At 42.6% G+C, this 22,269-nt stretch overlaps 1 protein-coding gene across 1 annotated transcript in view; it reads right to left on the minus strand.

The window, feature by feature from the left end:
- Positions 1–22,269, minus strand: part of LOC129385453 (uncharacterized) — a 70,026-nt gene that overhangs the window by 832 nt on the left and 46,925 nt on the right. The window contains exon 4 of the mRNA XM_055072085.1: positions 11,596–11,766. Coding sequence (XP_054928060.1) covers positions 11,596–11,766 — 171 coding nt within the window. The remainder of the gene's footprint in view (positions 1–11,595; positions 11,767–22,269) is intronic.

The raw sequence follows: 22,269 nt of genomic DNA on the forward strand, positions 1-22,269 counted from the left end.
GGTTACGCCCACAGCTGGGCAAAGGCCTCTCCCATACTTCTCTCACTACCCCGGTCATGTGATAATTGTGGCCATGTTGTCCCTGCAGACTTCTTAATCTCATCCGCCCACATAATTTTCTCCGCCGCCTGCTACGCTTCCATCCTCTTGGAATCCACTCCGTAACACTTCATGACCATCGGTTATCTTCCTTCCTCATTACATCTCCTGTCCATGCCCATTTCTGTTTCTTGATTTAAACTAAGTTGTCATTACCCCGCGTTTGTACTTTCACCCAATCTGCTCTTTTCTTATCCCTTAAGGTTACACCTATCTTTCTTTTTTCCATAGCTCGTTGCGTCGTCCTCAATTTAAGTAGAACTGTTTTCGTAAGCCTCCGGGTTTCTGCCCCGCACGTGAGTACTGGTAAGACACAGCTGTTATGCACTTTTCTCTTGAGGGATAATGGCAACCTGCTGTTCATAATCTGAGAATGCCTGCCAAACACACCCCAGCCCATTCTTATACTTCTGATTATTTCAGTCTCGTGATCCGGATCCGCGGTCACTACCTGCCCTAAGTAGATGTATTCCTTTACAACTTCCAGTGCCTCGCTACCTATCGTAAACTGCTGTTGTCTACCGAGCCTTTGAGGTATTCATTGCCAAAATTAGAAAATCGCTTAACATAGATAGTTAAGCTAATTAATAATATTATGCTTTTTTTTTGCTTAGTATATTCACCCTAAAACTTACTTATGTTCTTAAGGTTGAGTAAAGAACGCCGGAAATCACCGGGGGAGGGCAGCATGGCTTCGCGCAAACAAGGCATCTTTAAAGCATTGCAAGAAAATGCATGAAAGTATACTTTATGAATTTAGCTTGGTGTATGTGTGCTCTAGAAGGTCTTTTCTTGTCGAAGCAGATATGGCGCTGTTTTTCCTGCATTTTGGCATAAGAGTTTCTGCTGGATACAAGTGCTTTAAAGACAGTTCCGCGCATTTATACGAAATAATGATCACATTCAACATCAATAATTTCCTCCTGGTTCCCTTCTTCCGCCTAAAATAAATGATAATACAGAGATATGGACGCGAGAATAACAATAAAAGTATGCAATCCTGTTGCAGTAAAATTGAATAAAAAAAAGGGCTATGGATTTTTCTGAAGGTTCGTAATTGAATATCATCTGTACATGATTTTATTGAGAATTGCAAAAAAGCCGAAAACAGAGAATGTCAATGACCATTTATGATTTTCTTCCACACGAGAAAACCTATCTATTAAATTAAGAGTAAACCATATTGGTGATTGAAAGTGGGCCATATTTTATAATAGATCAGAAAACTAAAAAAAAGTCATCGATGAATATATATAACAATCAAATTGCAAGAAACTGACTGTCATCGTGTGAGCTCCCCCCCCCCCCCCTCCATCTTATTCGGCGTTTCGACTACCATAGAATGTAATGCTGAGAGCTTTACTCTTTTACGCCAGCATCAATACTGAGACGCCTCAACTTTATTTATATTTCAATTGTATTTGTTACGAGGAGTCTTTATTCGGCAGTAGGTAATTGATTCTTATCAAGCTACACTCTACAAAAAACATAGGAATGCGTTATAGCTTGAGCGTTCAGTGATGCCCACATTGTTCTCGTCTTCATCGTTCAACAAAGGAACATAGAAAGCACCGTCCCGGTGATTTCTATTTTTAAGACAGCGCATGAAGTTGTAAAGTCTGATGCAAAAAACGTGTGCGATGTCGCTTGGCGGTGTTACATTCGATGGCTTAGGTGTCACAGGAGTTATTTCACAAGTGACATATATTACTTGGCGCATGACTCGACAGAACATGGCTTGTACGGAGGTTCCCTGCAACGCCACCACTGGGAGACCTTTAAGAATTGCCATACGCCATTTATCTCAGAACTAATCGATATATCTACTTCATAGCTTGTGCAGACAAGTTGTCTCGGAAAACGTGGAAGCCAGAGTCATTGCATTCGAACAATATTTGTTTCTTAAGACTTATTCATGCGTCCCTTCAGCGAGCTAAATGGATCATTTGTTGGTAGCAAGTTAGAACGCAGTTTTTTCACTGTGGTAGGCAGCGCAGTGAAATGTAGCGCGCGTTCAAATCTAGTGCGCCTTCTTGCAGCAGGAAAAAAAATAGGTGAAGCAAAACATTATCACTTAAAAAGTTTATTGAATGTTTCTCTACACGGCGGCTCTACAATTTGTTCATTTAGGATTTTGGAAAGAGAGCAATAGTGTAAAAGTTTGTTTGATAGTTTTTATAAACCAAGCATTTCATTCATACTAAAATATTTTTCTAGTTGCTCAAAAACAAAGTCAGTGATACTAAGGTTGCGTACTCGTATTGCGTACTCGTATTGCGTACGCGTACTCGGTTTTTTGGATGGTTGGCATGGCTTAGTTGATCTGTCCTGCTGTAATTTTGCTGCTTGTTTCAGCTAGCTCCCTCAAATAGGTGGAATGATGTAAATTGTCCACTTTCTGTTTCGTGTTGACGCTTATTTGGGATGCAGAACGTTATGATGCGACTTGGTTGCTTATTTTCTTTAGCAATAGTTTTAAATTCTTGTGAGGATAAGTTGGCCACTGATGTCAATGTAATACGTTCTTATGGACTCGTGATGCTCATCACATACCTTTTTTTTTAATCGCCCCCGTGTACTCAATGAGCAAATAAGGCTTCCCAAAATGTGGTGTAGATAGCGTGATGGCACTTGTTTAAGCGGTGATGGCGCTGGAATTGTGGCTCTAGGCGCAGATAAAGGAAACGTAAAGATTAAGCGTGTCACGCTATCCATGACCGCACATGTCGTTCGTGTTTTTTGGCACGAGAAATTTTCAGCAGGAAGTCACGAAATGCTTATTTACGCATACTGATGACCCTTTTACAACTCTTTGAATAACATAGAATTACAAAGAAACTTGAAGACTACTGTTTTCGGAAACAGCATTAAGAATGTTGTCTTCTCAAGCGTCCAATATAGCTTTTCTCTGAAACCGTACAAATGTTGCCTCCTGGACTGGCAGCCTTGACACAAAGGCGAACATGCATTGTGAGGCACTTGACGCAGGGAAAAATAATAAAGCATATCTCACTGTTTGCTTACTGGGAGCAGTAGCGCCTACGTTAATTGCTGAATGCACTTGCTAAAGCAGCGTTGTAGACATAAATTCGCGCGTCAAGTTGTGCTCTTCGAGTTCTTCTCCGACATCTATTTCCGAATTATTATACTGATCGTAAATTTTTATGACTATCAAGAAGTAGTTTAGATAGATAAAAAACACAAAACTGTTGCAATGCGGAATTAGAAAGTTACTATCAGGTACTGTCGTTACGTTTTAAAAAGTTTTATAAATAAGATTTCGAGCAGAGATTTCGATATCACAACTCATCAGTCAAAAATGTTTACTATTAGAGGGCGCGCAGAGAATTTTCGCATTTACCTTTAAATATCAGCTACCTGATGGCAAGAGAAGCTAAAAAACCATTAGTGCCGTGGCGACGGCGTTAGGCAAGAAACATGTGTGTCAGTAAAAAAAAAAACGAATTTCCTGACCCATCTCGAATTGCGCGTCTATGCGCTGCTCAGCAAAACCGTTTGTGTTTTTTATTTTTACATGAATGCCTAATTATTATATTGTGAACACTGTTTAATTTGCCCTTGTTTCCATATCAATATATCATTTCTTTAGGTCATCTTTTTAGACGGTATAATAAAAAACGCTTGCCTCAAAAGCAATGAAAGTAGAGATCCTGTGCCCGAACCTTTCGCTATTCATAACTGAATAGGGTCGAAGATTGAAAAATTGTCGAAGTAATGCTTTAGCGCTAGAGCATTCTTCGGGTACTTCACGCAATTTCTCGTGGTTATGGTTGTATACGTATGTATTCTATCTAGCTATTTCCCCGCCAACCAGGGCCGCTGGGTAGTCCGTGCTCGTGTGGTTAGCTCATCTCGTTGATTTGCTGAGGCAATCGGGTTCTAAATCAACCATCAGGCATACGTGGGTCACCACGTGCCTGCCAGTGTGTACATACGTGCTGCATTTCAACGAAATGTGTCGCTGCAGACGAGGGACCGGGTAGGTACCGCTGTTCGCAGAAACTTATTTGGCGCCAACTTGTAGCACTGGGTATGTGCCGCTCGGTATGTGCTCGTCTTTAAAAGAACTTCTTTTATGCCATCTTCGGTAACGGGGTATGTGTGAGTAAGTGTGCGCAACTTTTCAATGAACTTACTTGACGCCAAATTTGCTAAATAAATGAGGTACGAAAAATGACCCTAACATTTCTCCGATATTGAGTGGAATTGAACCCACGTCAGGAGCTTTGCGTCAAGGACAGCAACCCGACGCGCTAGCAGGCTGCGCCACAAATGTACTGGGTATGTTATAAACTTTTCAATGAGCACTTTACACGCCAACGCTATAGCGAGCTCCGGCATGGATGCATTGGGTATGTACCATACTTCAATTAGCCTATCGGGAACTCGGGTCACTGGCTGTATGTCACTGATTGTGCGGCAATCCAGGAAACAGTTCTCAGCGTTAGCAGGCAGCGGCGTGTCACGTTTCGCCGTTTCGGAGACATGAAGCTTACTTCCCAATAGAGCCACTAGAAGGCGCTGCGTGCCAGTAAGAAATGCGAGAGAAGAGCCTGGTTGCCGAATAACGCCTTTCTCAATGTTCGAACGTTCCGGCGAGTTGAGAGGGCACGCGCAGGCTTCGCGGTGGTGCGCGAGATCGCATCGAGTTTTCTTAGGGCAGGACGAAAGAGGAGTCCCACTGCAGTACACGCCTCATATTTTTTTTTTTTTCACAAAATCTCCAGTTTGCTTACAGAAAACCAGAAAGATCAGGGCTAAAGGCGCTAGCATGCGCCTGACGGAGGCCCTGACCCCTGTAGCATTTGCGCTTCAGCGAAGCAATCTGGACAGCGTAAGAATAAGGACAAAAGAAACAAATGGGTGGGAGGGGATTTGAACTAGGAATTCATGAGGCAAGATTGAGGAAAAAAATACACAATGGAAGATAAGAAAAACAAGCACATGATGTGCAACCATAAAAACAGCATGAACAACACAATTCAGGGTGGAGCTGAACATTAATATACCAAAGACAAAGATAAGGGTAAATAATCTGCCCAGGGAACAAGAGTTAAAGATCGCAAGTCTGCCTCTAGAGTCTGTGGAGGAGTACATTTTCCTAGGTCAACTGATCAGAGGGAACCCGGACTATGAGGAGGAAATTCACAGATGAATAAAAATGCGCTGGATCGCATACAGCAGACATCGTGAGAACCTGACTGGGAGCTTACCATTATCATTGAAAAGAAAACTATACAATCAGTGCATTTTACCGGTGCAGGCATACAGTGCAGAGAATAGGAGGCTGAGAAAAAACTTGAGAACAAGTTAAGGACCGCGCAAAGAGCGATGGAATAAAGAATACTAGGCATAGCTATATGAGACAGAAAGAGAGTGGTTTGGATCAAAGATCAAACGGCTATAGACGATATTCTAACAGACATTAAAAGAAAAAATGGCGCTGGGCAGGTCATGTAATGGGCAGACTAGATAACCGTTGGACCACTAGGGTGACAGAATGAGTACCAAGAGAAAGGAAGCGCAGTAGAGAACGGCAGAATACTAGATGGTGTGACGAAATTAAGAAATTTGCAGGCGCTAGTTGGAATCAGTTGGCACAGGGCAGGAGTAATTGGAGTTCGCAGGGAGAGGCCTTCGTCCTGCAGTGGACATGAATAGGATGCTGCTGCTGCTGATGATGATGATGAGACTCAAAGTTTGGCCAGTTTTCTTCAATTTACATGAACATATAATGTGAGAGCTTCTCTGCATAAAGAAGATTCGGTGGAAGTGACTTATACCTCATTTTATATAGAGAAGTCGTATCATTGAAGCGAACGCGTTCAAGAGCACGAACAGCTCTTCTGTAAAACCTCTAGTTTATTTAAATTTGTCGTCGTTCTAGAGCCCCATATCAGTAAGCAGTACTGTAGATGCGACTTAGGTAATGCATGGTATATAATTGGTTTTAATCTGCTTGGAATTAAAGAACCTATATTCCATAGCGCGCCAGTGTTCGAGATAGCTTACTATGGAGGTGGGATATGTGGTCATTCAGGGATAAATATGCCTGAAAATATACACCTAGGAACTTTATACTGCTCGTATTTTCAAGCACTGCGTCTTCAAAACGCAGGATGAAACTAATATTTATATGCGAGTTTCGAGCTCTGAATATCACATGCTTCGGTTTACTTGTATTTAACTGTAACACATTTGCATCTAACCATAGTGATTGTTCTCTCAGCCATGTAACAGCTTTTAATTCGGCCAGTTCCAAATGTCTAATATGAAAAAATGCAATAGTATCGTCGGCTAAAAGTGCTGTATCCTCAGTATGGGGTATGTTGCACATGCCATTCACATATAAAAGAAATAAAAGCGGACCTAATGTCGAGCTTTGTGCTACTCCTGTTGTGATTATGTTGTGATCTGAAGAAAGGCTGTTTAATGTCATGTACTGTTTGCGATTTTCCAGATACTTTTTGATGACCTGATAAGCCTGGTCCCCTAAGTCCTAACATGGTAGCCTATTTAGTATTATAGCGTGAGTAAAAGAGTCAAACACTTTCCCAATATCTGAAAATATTCCCACCGTAAACCGTTTGTTTTCAATATATTCTACTAATTTTTATTTAATGCCTAGCAACGCTAGCTCAGTGGGATAGTTTTTTGAAATCCAAACTGCTCGGGTACTATCAATTTGTGTTTTCCTAAAAAGTGAGATATTCTTCTAAATATTTTGCATTCAATTACTTTCGAGAGTAAATTCACAACGGAGATAGGACGGTAGTTTCCTAAGTCATCTTTTTTTCCACCTTTGCGTACAGGAGTTACGCGTTCTACATTTAATTGATCTGGAAAGTATCCGCCTTTAAGAATGTAGTTACAAATGTGTGCCAGTGCAACTGGAATCGTTGATGCTACAGCTTTGGATCAAATCTGCCCTAATCTCGTCGTGACCAGCTGCAGTTTAGTATTAATAGGTTCAAATATACTAAATATTTTGAATTCACTGGTAGGCATTAGGTATAAAGTATCAGACCAGTTTATGTTTATGTAAGTGCTTGGATCAACTTTTATCGTAATATTTATTTTACACCGCAAGTTAGAAAATGGTAAATAAATTTGTTGGAAAGGTCTCGACCTGTGATAGCTTTGCCAGCAAATTTAATTTCATGAGAGCTTCAATGAGTGGGCTTTGAATGATATATTTTATTATGCATATTACATAGTTTACTGGAATAATCAACGCCGTGAAATTTATTGTTGTAAATAGTGTCTTTTGCCTTTCTGATTTCGTTGTTTAGTTTATTGCGATACCTCATATATTCATAAAATTTATCGCCATTTTTCAGTCCCAAGAACTCTTGAAACAGCTTGTTCCTACCTTGTATTTGATTATTATTGCAGGTGTAATACATGGTTTCCTAACATTTTTATTTTTTCCCATATAAATATTTGTAGAGCCTAGTGGCATTGTTCCAGTACCTCTTTTTGTAAAATCTCGAAAAATACACCGAAGAGCGGTCGTCGTTAAGTACTTCGGACCAGTGTGCATTAAGCACGATCTGCTTGGACAATTAAATTTTAGAATCACATATTCTTCTAAATTTATGGCATTTATCATGATTTTCCTTCCTTACTGTTTTTCCTAAGATACAAAAGACAGGCGAATGATCACTAAAATCGATAGGTAGTGCCCCAGAGGCTATATTGTTTTCCACAATATCTGTATAATATTTAGCATTGCCTCACTGGCAACAGTTATTCGCGTGGCATATTTTACGAGATTTTCGCAACAACTAGACATAAGATATGAAAACACTTGTTCTGCAGGGCAGTTTGATAAAATATTAATATTTATGTCGCCAGTAAATATATTTTTGTGCAGAAGTTGACAGATATGCAAGAACATGATCAAGATATTCAAAGAAGCGCGTGGCATTTCCCGATGTAGGCCTGTATATAGCAATTAGGTAGGTATTGCAAAACGATATTGTAACGACTTCGTAGCCATTTGAAATCACTGACTATTCGTTTTCCATAGAGCAAACAACATCGTCACTTATGTAAACACTGACGTCACCACGCTTTTTGGACCTGCGAAATACACTATATTCCCTGTAGCCATTGAACAAATAGACATCCCTATCAGCCGCAAACCATGTTTCAGGGATGCATAGTGCATCAAAATTCAATGACATCTTTTTCCAATGGACACTCCCTTTGGTTGCCCTTGTTTTTAAAGTTACGTGCATTGAAATCTAGCATAGAAAACGCATTGTGTGTCCACTTATTCAGCCTTACGTATTGGTTATAGTAATATAGACTATACATTGAGCCGTTCATGGTGTCTACGACTTTATTGAAGAATACTGCAAGTTATGCAGACCAGAACACTTATACCATCTTCTTGATATTGCTCACAGTAGAAATTTTAATTGCAGAGTTTCCTGGTTTCTTGCATACGAGCACTTCCGTGACGTTCGCAAACGGACTGGTAGCCTCTTTCCACTGCCTTTGTACGTGCAAGATAAACAAGTTTCTTAATTATCGGTGTCATTTTTTTAAAAAAGCTGACCTTTCTCCCAGTAGCTTAGCCTTTACCTTCCATTGCTCCTTCATCTTGGCACTGGCAAAACGAATGATAATGGGTGGCACACGACTGGGGCGTGAGGGGAACCTGTGAATACTATCAGTGCCAGAGTCAGCCAATTCCTGTAGCCCTAGTGGCTCACCCACACAGTTTACTATGGCCAACAAATTCTCATTTGTTGCTACTTGAATGCCATGAACATCTCGCTTCTGTCGCCTACTAAATTGCTAAAGTTAATTTAGCTCTTTCTTCAGCCGAGGTATTTCTTCCCTAGGATTTCCCGCTTCTATTTTAGTCAGACTTTTCTGAAGGTTATTTATCTCCTGGTGTTGCTTGTTCAACCGCGTTGAAAACGTATGAAATGTATAACTCGTTTAATTGAGTTATGGAATTTTACGTGCCAAAACCACTTTCTCATTATGAGGCACGCCATGGTCGAGGACTCCGGAAATTTGGCTACCTGGGGTTCTTTACCGTGCACCTAAATCTAAGTACACCGGTGTTTTTGCATTACGCTCCCATCGAAATGCGGACGCCGTGGCCGTCATTCGATCCCGGCAACTCGTGTTCAGCAGTCCAACACCGTAGCCACTAAGCAATCACGGTGGCTACAACTTGTTTCCCTCATGGCAATACATTGGGTATGTATAGATTTATTTATTGTTATATTTATTTATATATGACCGTCTACTGTCCTCGTAAGATTTTTAGTTCTTTAGCATTCTTAGACTACTTCAGGTACTTTCCGGAGGCTATAGAAACAAGTTAGTTTGTTTGTATCTATGCATTTGTGTTTTTATGTAACCGTTCTCCCGCCTTACTGGGTGATTCGGTAGTCAATGGTCAAATGCGTAGCCCATCAGGCTTCTGTGCTGAGGAAAAGAGTTCGAAACCAACTACCAGACCAACTTGGGAAACTGAGTATGTGCCAACGTGTACATAGTGCCATTCTTCTACGAACCTCATTCACGCTGACTTGATTCACTGTAAGATGCGGGAACGGGTGGATACCGCAGTTCGAAGAAACAATGATGCCTTGAGGCCCACCATGTGCCACTACACGTGTGTTGCTCTTCAATGAACCTGTTTGATGAGAACCTGGTTTACTTGGTATGTGCTCGTGGCTCTTTGCTGCTCTGCAATGAACGTCTTCCTCGCCAGCTCTATTAATTAGGTTCGCGTCACCGGGAATGTGCATCTGTACAGTTTTGAAAACCATTGAATTAAATACCTCTGATGATAAAAGGAGCTGAACCAACTGCGCAACGGTTTCTCAAGCACAGCATCCCATCAGATTAGCAGGCTGGCCCATGAATGAACGTTTCACTTACTTAAGTTGCTGAGTGTGGGCCACTCAGTGCCAAGCAAGGCAACACTTCTCAGTGTTTGCAGGCACCGACGTGCCACGCTTGCCGTCTCGGTAATCTGCGCGGACACTTCTGGGCAGCGCCACTAGACGACGCAGCTGTCAAAAAAAAAAAAAAACGACAACCTTTCCACTCTGTGAAGAAGGAATGGCAGCGAAAGCTGACTTCAGTCAAAGTAAAAACAAAAAGTAAATACTTTCGCTGCCATTCCATCTCTACAGAGGGGAATGGTTTTCATTTTTTCCGTTTGGAGCCTGGCGTTTCCTCGTTTGGAGTTGCCCGGGCTCGTGATTGTCGCTTTCGTTGAGCATGTCGGGAACGTTCGGCGGTGGTTTCGCACCGGGGACGTTTACATTCTCGTTGCTGTTCTGTCCAGCGCTCCTCGTAGCATGCTGTTCTTCGGGTGTACGAACTATACCGATCCAACCCTTTGATAACGCAGCTGTTTTTAGCGCCATACCTCTTCTGCTTATATAGTGCGATAATCTTGTCTTCGCGCTGTTGTTCAGGGCGAGCATTCAAATCTGTTCCGCATTCTGACATCTGCGCCGCCGCACTGCACCCGTATGAGTTTGTTAGAAATCACTATGTTTCTATTGCCGGACGCCGAAAACCTACGGAAGGTTAGTCATATTCAGCTTTCGCTGTTAAAGTGTGACAGGTGAGCCCGGTTGCAGCATGACGCATGTAACAGCGTTCGCATAGACCTACGCGCCATGCATTTCAAAGTGCAAGCGTATGCTTCAGGGGGGCTGGATTAAAAGGTGCCGATTGTTCTTTCTGAAGTGCGAAAGAGCAGTTCCATTGCAGCGCATACCTTAAACAAAACTCGTTTCAACGGTGGCAATACGTTGTGTCGTTTTCTATGTCAAATTCTAATGCATTACCGTCGACCATCATTGTAAGAAGAGTTCTGCCACAATGTTTTTTTTTTTGGTTGTCAGCTTTTACGGCCGTTTTCAGCTCGTACTACGACTTTTTCGCTTGTGCGCAAGTTATACACACTGTGTAATTGTTTGGCCTGAACCCCTGGCTTAGCTAGATATATTTTGATAACTGACAACTTTGTCGATGCGAACATTGCACCAATGCACTTTTAACCACATAGAATCACGTCATCACATTCTGCGCGGCTACCATGTGTTTTCCGTAAGTGGGGCTCACTAATATATCTGGGTATCCTGAGATGAGCCATCTTGTGTGATCGGCAAATTGCAAAACAATTTCTTCCACCAGTGTTGTCAAACATCAGGGACACCAAGCTAAAGATGAAGGCCTGATGTTTTTTTTATTTATTCATTACGCATTTCTCTTTCTCCACAATATTGCAGGACAAAATGACTCAAGCAGGAGCAGAATATTACTTAACAAAATAGTAAAAAATGTTGATACAAGATATACAGCACTGCAAAGAAAAGTCAAGGTTTCAGATATTATCCTGCCAGAATAATATTCAGAGGATATGTAGAACCTTAAAGGAAGGCATGTGTAAAATGTTAACTGCAGTACAATTGATGCTGTACTCACCTTTGCATTCCAACACGCAATCATCACAACTTCCAAATATATTTGGATAATTTCCACAGTGTTTGCTGTCACTTTTGAAACATAACCTCATTTGCCTGTTGTAGTGATAACCGTTGTGATTGCTTTGGCACACCCTTGTTAGCGTATAATTACCACAGGGGGAAGAAGAACCTATAAAATATGTCAAGGACGAATTCATGGGTAAGCATGAGTTGTCTGCTGTCTTTGCTTGCTTTCATTGCTCATTACTTTGTTTACATAGGATGGAGATACGATGCTTAGTGGCGCTTACTATTTAGTCCTTTAGGAGAAAAAAATACGCCGTATTTTTCAATTTTTGTTAGTGCTTTTTCTCGAGCGAGGAGATTCACTTCATTATAGGTCACCCCATGACATTCATATGAAACATTACGGAAAAAGATAATTAAAGAGGACACTCCTCAGCTGAGCTAAACAAACTATCTATGGTGCCATGCGATGTAATGTTTTATTAGAATATTATATATTAGCTCGTCAGTTCTAAATGTTAGTTAGTTATCTGCTCAAAAGCTATACGTAGTTGTTTCGCCTAAGATAGCGTATAGTACCTTTAAGCATTGCATTTTTGCTCTCTTTGCACTTGGTGTTATACTCAAAGAGACCTTGGCCTTTGTCATGGAATGCACATAACTCAGGTAGATGTTGATAATGATGGGGATATGTCATGGCAGTCGGCCTGAGGGGGAGTATAAAGCTAAAAATATTTAGTGCCGTTGTGGCGACATTGGGCAAAACTATGTTTGAGTAAAAATGTGTTTCCTAGCCCATCTAGAGCTACGCGTCCAAGCGCTGCTTAGCAAATCCGTTCGCGGTCTTTATTTTGGCTCCGGACAGGCCGCCATTGGAATCTGAACCTGGCAACGTTTAACGTTAGAACGCTATCTAGTGAGGCGAGTCTAGCAGTGTTATTGGAGGAATTAGAGGGTAGTAAGTGGGATATAATAGGGCTCAGTGAGGTTAGGAGGACAAAAGAAGCATATACAGTGCTAAAAAGCGGGCATGTACTGTGCTACCGGGGCTTAGCGGAGAGACGAGAACTAGGAGTCGGATTCCTGATTAATAAGGAAATAGCTGGTAACATACAGGAATTCTATAGCATTAACGAGAGGGTGGCATGTCTTGTTGTGAAACTTAATAAGAGGTACAAAATGAAGGTTGTTCAGGTCTACGCTCCTACATCTAGTCATGATGACCAGGAAGTCGAAAGCTTTTATGAAGACGTAGAATCGGCGATGGGTAAAGTCAAAACAAAATACACTATACTGATGGGCGACTTCAATGCCAGGGTAGGCAAGAAGCAGGCTGGAGACAAGTCAGTGGGGGAATATGGCATAGGCTCTAGGAATAGCAGAGGAGAATTATTAGTAGAGTTTGCAGAACAGAATAATATGCGTATAATGAATACCTTTTTCCGCAAGCGGGTTAGCCGAAAGTGGACGTGGAGGAGCCCGAATGGTGAGACTAGAAATGAAATCGACTTCATACTCTGCGCGAACCCTGGCATCATTCAAGATGTGGACGTGCTCGGCAAGGTACGCTGCAGTGACCACAGGATGGTAAGAACTCGAATTAGCCTAGACTTGAGGAGGGAACGAAAGAAACTGGTACACAAGAAGCCAATCAATGAGTTAGTGGTAAGAGGGAAACTAGAGGAATTCCGGATCAAACTACAGAACAGGTATTCGGCTTTAACTCAGGAAGAGGACCTTAGTGTTGAAGCAATGAACGACAATCTCATGGGCATCATTAAGGAGTGCGCAATAGAAGTCGGTGGTAACGCCGTTAGACAGGAAACCAGTAAGCTATCGCAGGAGACGAAAGATCTGATCAAGAAACGCCAATGTATGAAAGCCTCTAATCCTACAGCTAGAATAGAACTGGCAGAACTTTCTAAGTTAATCAACAAGCGTAAGACAGCGGACATCAGGAACTATAATATGGATAGAATTGAACAGGCTCTCAGGAACGGAGGAAGCCTAAAAACAGTGAAGAAGAAACTAGGAATAGGCAAGAATCAGATGTGTGCGTTAAGAGACAAAGCCGGCAATATCGTTACTAATATGGACGAGATAGTTCAAGTGGCTGAGGAGTTCTATAGAGATTTATACAGTACCAGTGGCACCCACGACGATAGTGGAAGAGAGAATAGCCTAGAGGAATTCGAAATCCCACAGGTAACGCCAGAAGAAGTAAAGAAAGCCTTAGGAGCTATGCAAAGGGGGAAGGCAGCTGGGGAGGATCAGGTAACAGCAGATTTGTTGAAGGATGGTGGTCAGATTGTTCTAGAGAAACTGGCCACCCTGTATACGCAATGCCTCATAACCTCGAGCGTACCGGAATCTTGGAAGAACGCTAACATAATCCTAATCCATAAGAAAGGGGACGCCAAAGACTTGAAAAATTATAGACCGATCAGCTTACTGTCCGTTGCCTACAAAGTATTTACTAAGGTAATCGCAAATAGAATCAGGAACACCTTAGACTTCTGTCAGCCAAAGGACCAGGCAGGATTCCGTAAAGGCTACTCAACAATAGACCATATTCACACTATCAATCAAGTGATAGAGAAATGTGCAGAATATAACCAACCCTTATATATAGCTTTCATTGATTACGAGAAAGCGTTTGATTCAGTCGAAACCTCAGCAGTCATGGAGGCATTACGGAATCAGGGTGTAGATGAGCCATATGTAAAAATACTGGAAGATATCTATAGCGGCTCCACAGCCACCGTAGTCCTCCACAAAGAAAGCAACAAAATCCCTATAAAGAAAGGCGTCAGACAGGGAGATACGATATCTCCAATGCTATTCACAGCATGTTTACAGGAGGTATTCAGAGGCCTGGAGTGGGAAGAATTGGGGATAAAAGTCGATGGAGAATACCTTAGCAACTTGCGATTCGCTGATGATATTGCCTTGCTTAGTAACTCAGGAGACCAATTGCAATGCATGCTCACTGACCTGGAGAGGCAAAGCAGAAGGGTGGGTCTGAAAATTAATCTGCAGAAAACTAAAGTACTGTTTAACAGTCTCGGAAGAGAACAGCAGTTTACGATAGGTAGCGAAACACTGGAAGTGGTAAGGGAATACATCTACTTAGGGCAGGTAGTGACCACGGATCCGGATCATGAGACTGAAATAACCAGAAGAATAAGAATGGGTTGGGGTGCGTTTGGCAGGCATTCTCAAATCATGAACAGTAGGTTGCCACTATCCCTCAAAAGGAAAGTGTACAACAGCTGTGTGTTACCAGTACTCACATATGGGGCAGAAACCTGGAGGCTTACGAAAAGGGTTCTGCTGAAATTGAGAACGACGCAACGAGCTATGGAAAGAAGAATGATGGGTGTAACGTTAAGGGATAAGAAAAGAGCAGATTGGGTGAGGCAACAAACGCGGGTAAACGACATCTTAGTTGAAATCAAGAAAAAGAAATGGGCATGGGCCGGACATGTAATGAGGAGGGAAGATAACCGATGGTCACTAAGAGCTACGGACTGGATTCCAAGAGAAGGGAAGCGTAGCAGGGGGCGGCAGAGAGTTAGGTGGGCAGATGACATTAAGACGTTTGCAGGGACAACATGGCCACAATTAGTACATGACCGGGGTAGTTGGAGAAGTATGGGAGAGGCCTTTGCCCTGCAGTGGGCGTAACTAGGCTGATGATGATGATGATGATCGTGTCTGTTAGGTCATCTTTTTAGACGGCAAAATATTAAAACGCTTAAGAAAAGACATACTAGACTATGTCTGACTAATAGACCATGTCTCACATTGTCCTACCATGTCTGGCTGATCGATTAAGGCACAACTGTAGGTTAACTATAGGATATAATTCCCAACTCCCTAGCGTTAAGACCCGCAGCGTTCCCAGAAAATCTGCGGGGTCTCCCCCCCCCCCCCCCCCGCCCCCGCTTTTCCTGATTCTCATTAACTCTAGTATAACTGCTGTCCAAAGTTGTAGAACAGCTGAAGACACCACTGGGAGCTGGCAAAGTCGCCTGGTTTGCGCGAGGCTCAGAGCGGTATTGATACGGCGGCACGAATCACCATTCTGAATTGCTACCCGGGTAGGCTAGGTTTGGGAAGCCAAGGGACAAGCAAACGCGACGAGTGGATCATACGCGACCAGGGCCTTTCAGGAAGCGCTGAAAGCTTTTACCTTCTTTATTTTTAGACAAAAGTATTAAGTGATGTTGAAAGTCAGCGAAAGTATATTGTGTACCTAGAAGCGCTCAAGAACGCTTGCATGCGTGAGATTGGGGAAACAAGAGTTTAGGACTACGGAGAATTTTCACTATATCGTGCAACACGAAATGTTTACGAAAACGGCTTTGCAAATACTCTACCGACATACCTTGCAATACTTTCTGTTGACAACACTAGAAAATGAAACGCAAACTCATTCCGAACATCTGCACCTGCCCCTATTCCAATTATATAAACTCACAATACATAGATGCTAGCATATACAGATCTTGAAAACGTATTCGGGGAACCTAATACGCAATTAGATGTTGGCACTACACACTCTATAACACTACAAATGTTCAAGAACTTATCTGCTGCAACTTACTAGGCGCGCTGCCAAAACCGGTTTTCTTTGAGGGTGTCGCATTCCCACACAATATGAACAGAGGAAAATGAGGGAAGGTATTTGTTTACAGTATTCACGAAAAGTATAAGGAAAAGCAAGTAGCAACAACACCTAGCTGTAACGTTAACACACAGATTTTCAGCACGTCAGAACGACCTTATATGCGTCCATTCCTTTCGTCGACATCTACAGTTTTTCTTTCTTGCTTACTTTCGTTTGTATTCCCGAGAGCTGGATCGCGACCGCGGCGGTAGCGGAGCCCTCAATTGCTTACGTGCGAGAGTGTTCATACCATGTCTAGCTGATCGAAAAAGGCACCTCTCTAGGTTAAATGAGGCATAGAGTTCCCAACTCCTTAACATTTAGGCCCGCGGCCTTACCAAAAAATCTGCGGGGTCAGCTGCCTCCCCCCCTTTTCCACCTTCTCATTACCTGTGCTATAATTGCTGCCCAAAGCTGCAGAAAGGCTGAAGACACCATTGGAAGCGGTCAAGGTCGCCTGTCTTGCGCGAGGCTCAGAGCGGTATTGATACGGCAGCACGAATCACCATTCTGAATTGCTACCAGGGGAGGCTACTTCTGGGACGCCAAGGGACAAGCAAGCGGGACGAGCGGATGATACGCGACCAGGGCCTCTCGGGACGCCCTGAAAACGTTTCCCTTCCTTATTTTTACTCAAAAGTGTTAAGTGCTGTTGAAATGCAGCGAATATATATCGTATACCTAGGAGCGTTCAAGAACGCGTGCATGCGTGAGATTCTGGAAACAAGAGGTTAGGACCACGGAGAATTGACACTAAATAGCGCGAAACGCGCAAATAGCGGACCTTTTAGGCATGTCGGATTATCTTACTGAGCTTTGTCGATTGCTCGGTTGCGGAAGTGGGAAGTTCAAATCCTCCCCCCCCCCATCTTTTAATGTTTGACGATCGGGTATCTGAATTTGATGTTCTCCGGCGCACGGCATCTACAGACTTGGAGCCAGGCCTGACACCGATGAAAAATGGCGAGAGCGTGTTTGGCTATACTAATCCAGCTACAACCAAATTAGGAAGACCCACTAAGCCTGAACAAACACACTCCCTCACAAGATCAGGAATCGGCCTCCCTGGTGCAGTATTCGGCATAAGCTCCCTGATTATATATACAATTAACCCGTGGCCCTCAGTCCCCAGCAGCTGCAGAGCACCTGACCAAGGCGGCGGTCAGACCTGAAACGCAGCAGAGGGTGCTAAGAATCTCTGGATCCGGACAGGCCGCCAATAGAAACTGACGCTGTCAACAATTAACAGCCGAACTCTGTCGAGTGAGACCACTTTAGCAGGACTCTTGGGGAACTATCAGACGTTGTGTGGGATATTATTGGCCTTAGTAAGATTAGACTACTTGGTGAGGCTCCAACATTGCTAAATAACGGCCATGTCCTCTGATATAGAGGTCTCCCTGATAAGAAGCAACACGGGGTAGGATTCTTAATCCGTAAGGACATAGCGGGTAACACTGACGAATTCTACAGCATTAATGAGAGGGTAGCACTAGTCGTAATAAAATTTGATAAATGGTATAGAATAAAGGTAGTACAAGCCTACGCTCCAATATCCAGTCACGACGACGACGAAGTAGATGAGTTTTATGAAGAGATTGAATTGGCAATGACAAAAGACCAACCTCGGTGTACAGTAGTAATGAGTGACATCAATGCAAAAGGGCGGAAAAAGCAGGCTTGTAAACAGGCAATTGTCAACTACGGCGGCAATTTTAGAAACTTATAGGAGAGATGCTGGTAGAATTCACAGAAAGAAATAAGCTTCGAATAATACACGCCTTTTTCAGGAAACGTAGCAACAGTTTCTGAGCTTGGAAAAGGCCTAATGATGAAACAAGAAATGAAATTGACTTTATACTTTCTGCCTAACCCAGAATAGTGCAGGATGTAGAAGTGATAGGTAAGGTAAAGCGCAGTGATCATAGGTTAGTGAGGGCTGCGATTCACCTCATTTTGACCAGAGAAAGAATAACACTGGTCAAGAAGAAACAGGTTAACTTGAGGCAGTAAGGGTCAAATCAGACAAATTTGGCTGGTATTGTAAACAAATATGCAGCCTTAGAACAGAGACCTGATGATGACAACATAGATGTAGTGAATGAAACTGTAACGAAGCTGGCTTCAGAGGCAGCAATTGAAGTGGGAGGTAAGGCACCAACGCAACCAGTAGGCAAGCTCTCTCAACTAACAAAGGACCTAATGAAGAAGCGACAAAGGATAAAAGTGTCCAACTAAGAGATAAGATAGAATTCGCGGAACTGTCAACACTGATCAACAAAGCGAAAATAAGTGATCTTCGAAAATATATAACGTGACAAAGACTGAAGCCGCAAGAAATGTACGCAGCCAGAAAGCAGTCAGAAGGATACTTGGCATAGGACAAACAGATCTAAGCACTGAAAGATAAAAAATGACGCTTAACGTATCGAAATGTAAAGTCATCTCCAGCCCCAAACAACCATTCGAGTTATAAATACCACAGTCAAGATAACTTACTGTCTCACGTCTCCCATCACAAGTATCTCGGTGTTAACCTTTCATCATGTCTTTTATGACCATGTTATATCACATCCATATGCGCCGTCGCCTCTAAGTCTTTACGATACTTACGCCGTAATCTCAGGAGTTGCCCTGCTAATATTCGTAAACTATAGCCTACCTATCTTACTTTTGTTAGCCCGAAACTTGTGTTTCCTTCCTCCATTTTATCTCCTTATCGTAGCAACATAGTCACCACTTCAGAATCCATCCAAAACAGGGCCACACGATTCATCTCAAGAAACTATAACTACCATTCAGGCGTCACTCAGATGAAAACTGATCTTTTTCTGTATTCTTTAGGCTCACGCCGTGACATCGCTCCACTAACAGCATTTCACAAGTATGTACACTCCAATAGATCATGTTATTTTACCTCGATGTCCCATCCGGCACGTCCAAAGATTGCACAATAACTTAAGCCATTGACGGATTTATGGTCACACTTTAGCTTTTAATTCACGAGCACTTCCATGAGCCATCAGATTATGCAATAATCTACAAGACAACATTGCATCTCTGTCTAATCCTGACGCATTCCATCACCAACTTTTTACACGTTTCAGTGAAGCCGTCGTTTAGCATGTTTCATATTCATGTTTCAGGTCATGTTTATTGATGCTTCATATTCATGTTTCAGTTCATATTTTGAAGTTACGCATTTCGTTTCCTGCCTTTTTTTCTTTATTCTGTTGTTTACATTTGCTACTACACGCATGATGAATTGCACACTTATTCATGCGCCATGCGCTTTTTATGTTATCCTGTGCTTTTAAACTCTGTACCATATTTCTTTTCGTTATTTCCGTATTGCTTAGTACTCCCTTCTTTACTGCTATTATGTGCACAAATTTTATTTACCAGGTATTGTACATTTTTCTTCTGGTTGTGTAAGCACTGTTCCGATTTTTTGCCCCTTCTTCCCCAATGCCCTACGGGCCTGAAAGGTACTTCAAATAAATAAATAACTAGGCAGTGTAATATCATCAGCAATTATGAAGGTATAATAAAAAAAGCGGAACAATTCTAAACTGACCTGTACAGTACCCAGGGCACTCTGGAGTTCTTCATTCGAAACAATCATGAACAAGGTACAGAAACACCTTATATAACTAGTGATGAGGTCAGAAGGGCCTTGTAAGACATGAAACAGGGAAAAGCGGCAGGAGAAGATAGGATAACAATCAATTTAGTCAAAGATGGAGGAGATATAATGCTAAAAAAACTGGCGGCGCTCTATACGAAGTGGCTATCGACGGCAAGGGTCGCAGAAAATTGGAAAAATGCAAACATTATACTAATCCACAAAAAGGGAGACGTTAAAGAACTGAAAAATTACCGACCCACAAGCGTACTTCCAGTATTATATAAAATATTTACCAAAATAATCTCCAATAAAAGAAGTGCAACAGTGGGCTTTATTCCACCAAGGGAACAGGCTGGCTTCAGGAAGGGATACTCTACATTGGATCACATCCATGTCATTAATCAGCCTATCGAGAAATCTGTATGGCTCTCATAGATTACGAAAAAGCGTATCATTCAGTAGAGATAGCAGCAGTCACAGAGGCATTGCGTAATCAAGGTCTACAGACCGCTTGCGTAAAGACCCTGGAAAATATCTACAGTGATTCCACAGCCATCTTAATTCTGCAGAAGACAAGCAGGAAGATGCGCGTAAAGAAAGGGGTCAGACTAGAAGCTTACTGTTATCGATGAAAAGGAACGTATACAATCAGTGCATTTTACCGGTGCTGACAAATGGTGCAGAGACTTGGAGACTGACAAAGAAGCTTGATTAGAAGTGAAAGGCCGCGCAAAGAGCCATCGAACGAAGTATGCTTGGCGTAACTTTTAGAGGGAGAAAGAGAGCGGTTTGGATCACAGAAAAAACGGGTATAGACGATATTCTAATGGACATTAAGAGAAAGAAATGGCGTTGGGCAGGTCACGTAATGCGCAGATTAGATAACCGTTGGAGCATTAGGGTGACAGAATGGATACCAAGAGAAGGAAAGCGCAGTAGAGGACGGCAGAAGACTAGGTGGTGCGATGAAATTAGGAAATTTGCGGGTGCCAGTTGGAATCGGTTGGCGCAGGACAGTTGTAATTGGAGATTGCAGGGAGAGGCCTTTGCCCGGCAGTGGAAATAAAATAAGGTGCTGCTGCTGATGATGATGAAGACAAATAGATAACCTATAGAAATATTAAATGATAAGGAACTGTGCCTCGACCTCTCGCTAATCATAAGTGCATAGGGTCGAACATTGATAAATGGTCGAAATAATGCTTTAGCGCCACAGCATTCCTTGAGTACCTCACGCAATTTGTCGTAGTTGTCTAGTGCCTGTTTATTACTCTTTTTAGATGCGTCATAAGTTAGTGTTCATAAACGCACATATTTACATTGGGCCCCACACACATTCGGTACCATGCCTATCGCCATATAACGCTAACCATGTCTTCAAAATTTCACGTTGAGGGAGGTTCCGTTTAATTTCTTTACGTGATGCCCAACACGGCATAACTAGCGCGTTAATGCCGTCATAGGCAGTAGAGGAGAGACGGCTGCATGTGTATTCGCCATTATTACAGGAAAGTCAGATCACCTCGTTTTAGGTCCCCTTCAGTCGCATTCCATCCTCAAAGGTCGATTGTTTACGAGGCCATTCCATACTGATTGTCATCTCCATTTTAACATATATGTATGCATTTCTGGCCTAAGTTTAGTGCCACCTTTCTACGGATGGTGTACGGGTAACAGCGAAAGCCGATGGACATGTAGAATGTTTTGCACCGGCGCACATGTTTTTATCACGGACAAGGAGTCGTTTTACAGCGAAGCTGTCTATGGCTAGGATCTTGAAAAAAATGTACCCCCCCCCCCGAGATGTTTACAAAAACCAATCCTCATGTGGGCCGATCCTGGTGATAGCGCAGAAAGGGTCCAACTCAATGGAGTCAAGTACCAGTAACCCACCCTTGAACGGCGTTTGTCCCACGTAGGACCCCAAAAGGTCTCAAGCACAAGGGTGACAAGAGATGTTTTTGAGAAAAAATGTTTTGTAAAACTTAAGAAAACGCTCCTAAAAATTCTCCGTGCCAACCGCGCAAACGTCCTAGTGCCACTCTTCACGCATTTGTCATCGCCTTCTACAGCTGGCTCGGCTGTGCAAAAAATAACATCATCAGCAATGGCTCGAGCGTCGTCGTCTTCCACAGATGGCTCCATTGCAGCGTATCATTGCAGCGTACAATTCCACTTCTCTCGTCGTAATGCGGAGGCCGCGGTTACGGGCGTAAGAGCCATTCATTGTCTTAAGTGTACAATGCCAGAATGCATTTGAGACGAACTTGTGCTTCTGACGTGCACGGGCTATTGCACATGACAGTTCAGTTGCTAAGATCAATGAAATTGTCACAATCACTGTCTGCGAAAAATTCCGGAACTGG

The sequence above is a fragment of the Dermacentor andersoni genome, chromosome 7 (genome assembly GCF_023375885.2).
Source record: "Dermacentor andersoni chromosome 7, qqDerAnde1_hic_scaffold, whole genome shotgun sequence".
Taxonomy (NCBI): domain Eukaryota; kingdom Metazoa; phylum Arthropoda; class Arachnida; order Ixodida; family Ixodidae; genus Dermacentor; species Dermacentor andersoni.